This window comes from Corapipo altera, unplaced genomic scaffold, assembly GCF_003945725.1.
Source record: "Corapipo altera isolate COAL_440 unplaced genomic scaffold, ASM394572v1 61231, whole genome shotgun sequence".
Taxonomy (NCBI): Eukaryota; Metazoa; Chordata; class Aves; order Passeriformes; family Pipridae; genus Corapipo; species Corapipo altera.
In genome coordinates, this window is record NW_020888568.1 from 1 (window position 1) to 2,772 (window position 2,772).

General features: G+C 65.2%; 1 protein-coding gene across 1 annotated transcript; it reads left to right on the forward strand.

Annotated features, from left to right (window-relative positions):
* Positions 1–132: 132 nt before the first annotated feature.
* Positions 133–2,767, forward strand: LOC113942000 (occludin-like; the record flags this gene model as incomplete). Its single annotated transcript, XM_027633135.1, has 5 exons — positions 133–305; positions 923–1,111; positions 1,193–1,364; positions 2,573–2,614; positions 2,729–2,767. Coding segments are annotated over 5 exons (615 nt in total), but the record flags the coding sequence as incomplete, so codon positions are not given.
* Positions 2,768–2,772: the final 5 nt, after the last annotated feature.

Here is a 2,772-nt window from a genome sequence, read left to right on the forward strand (position 1 = left end):
CGCCATCCTTGACCTGCCGCAGGATTTGCTGCACAGGACAGACACTGGTGTCCCTTTTGTCCCCACCGTGCCCTGCTGGGGGAACTGGGCAGTGTCAACCCCCCCCCCGAGCCCGGACCCCCCTGACCCCCATCTCTGCTGCAGGTGAAGAACGTGACGGACGGGGCCAGCGCCCAGGACGAGACGGCCACTCTGGCCTACTCAGAGAAACCCACGAGCCCCATCACTGCACCCCCCTACAGCCCCCCCTCCTACAGCCCCCCCCCGAATGGCTTCTACCCCTCGGGCACCTACAGCACCCGTGGGTGAGTGTGGATAGGGCCAGGGGGGGCCGGGTGTCCGTCCCCTCCATGAACGCCCCGTGTCCCCTGCAGGGACCCCCAGAGATCAGGGAGGGGGGTTTGGGGGGCACATCCCCTCTGTGACACCCCCATGTCCCTGCAGTGACCCCCCTCCTAGAGTGGGAGACAAGGGAGGGGGGGTCTGGGGGGTACATCCCCTCCGTGACACTCCTGAGCCCCCTGGAAAGACCCCCCCAGAGCAGGAGCCCACGGAGGGTGCAGGGAGGGGGGTCTGGGCATCCACCCCCTCGGTGACACCCCCGTGTCCCCGCAGTGACCCCCAGAGCGGGAGCCAAGGGAGGGGGGTCTGGGCATCCACCCCCTCGGTGACACCCCCGTGTCCCCGCAGTGACCCCCAGAGCGGGAGCCAAGGGAGGGGGGTCTTGAGGGTACATCCCCTCTGGGACACCCCTGTGCCCCTACAGTGACCCCCTGGAGCAGGAGCCAAGGGAGGGTGTGGGAGGGGGGTCTGGGTTTCTGTCCCCTCCATGACCCCGCTTTGTCCCCCACAGGGACCCCCCGGAGCGGGAGGGGGGGTCTGGGTGTCCATCCCCTCCCTGACCCTGCTGTGCCCCCCACAGGGACCCCCCGGAGCAGGAGCCGAGCCCCGTGGAGGGGAAGGGGCGGGAGCAGCCCCCCAACCCCAAGCCCCCCGCGCGCCGCGGGCGCCGGCGCCGCCGGAACCCGGAGCTGGACGAGTCCCAGTACGAGACCGATTACACCACGGCCGTGGAGTCCGGGGACGAGCGGGACCCTGACCAGTGGGCCAGGTGAGCTGGAGACCCCCCGGAGCACCCCCCGGAGCTGGAGCCGCCCCTGAGGGACTCACTGTGCCCCCCACACCCCCCCAGCCTGTACCCCCCGATCTCCTCGGACGCGACGCGGCAGAGGTACAAGCAGGAGTTCGACTCGGACCTGAGGCGCTACAAGGAGCTCTGTGCCCACATGGACGCCGTCAACGACCGCCTGGGCCAGCTCGGGAAGCAGCTGGACAGTGTCCCCGAGGACAGCCCCCAGTACCAGGTGGGAGCTGTGGGAGCGCTGGCACATGGTGGGGTGGGGGGGGGAGCCTTGGGAATGCTGCAGGGCAGCAGGGGTGGGTGTTGTGGGGGGTACGGGATGCTGGAGGGTGTTGGGGATGGATGTTGAGGAGCTGGGTGGGTGTTGTGGAGGGTATGGGATGCTGGAGAGTGTTGGGGATGGATACTGGGAATCTGGGAGGGGTGTTGTGGAGGGTAGGGGATGCTGGAAAGCATTGGGGATGGATGCTGAGGATCTGGGATGGGTGTTGTGGGGGGTACGGGATGCTGGAGAGTGTTGGGGATGGATGCTGGGGAGCTGGGAGGGTTGTTGTGAAGGGTATAGAATGCTAGAGAGTGTTGGGGATGGATACTGGGAATCTAGGAGGGGTGTTGTGGAGGGTGTGGGATGCTGGAGAGTGTTGGGGATGGATCCTGAGGATCTGGGATGGGTGTTGTGGAGGATATGGAATGGTGGAAAGCATTGGGGATGGATGTTGAGGAGCTAGGATGGGTGTTGGGGAGGGTATGGAATGCTGGAAAGCATTGGGGATGGATGCTGGGGATCTGGGGTGGGTGCTCAGGAGGTCCTGGGATGCTGCAAGGTGCTGGGGATGGATCTTTGTGGAGCTTCTGGGACGCTGCAGGGCATCAGAGAATGGATGTCGTGGAGAATTCGGGATGCTGCAGGATGCTGGGGATGGATGTCGTGGGGCCTTGGGAGGCCACAGGGGCTCCAGGGATGGGTGTGGGGGATCCGGGGCATTGCAGGGCAGTGGGGATGATTTTTGCAGAGGATCTGGGATGCTGCAGGATACATGGATGGGTGCTGAGGATCTGGGATGCTGCAGGACACTGGGATGGGTGCTGAGGATCTGAGATGGGTGCTGAGGATCTGGGATGCTGCAGGATACTGGGATGGATGCTGAGGATCTGGGATGGATGCTTTGGAGCTCTGGGATGCTGCAGGATACTGGGATGGATGCTTTGGAGCTCTGGGATGCTGCAGGGCTCCAGAGGTGGATGTCAGGGAGCCTTGGGATGACTCCGGGCGCTGAGGGTGGACGCCAGGGAGGATTTGGGATGGATGCTGTGGAACCTCAGGATGCTGCAGGACACCAGGGCAGCACTTCTGCCCCCCTGGGGTGCTCCCCAAGCTGTGCCCCCCCCATGACTCCCTGTGACCCCCCCCTCCTGCCCTTTCCTCCGCAGGATCTGGCCGAGGAGTACAACAGGCTCAAGGACCAGAAGAGGGTGAGTTGGGGAGGTATGGGGGGGGGTGACACAGCTGTGTGTGGGGGGTTTACCTGCCTCCCTGTGCCCCCCTGTGCCCCCCACCCCTGATGCCAGCGCCCTGCTGCCTTTCAGAGCCCCGACTACCAGAGCAAGAAGCTGGAGACCAAAACCCTGCG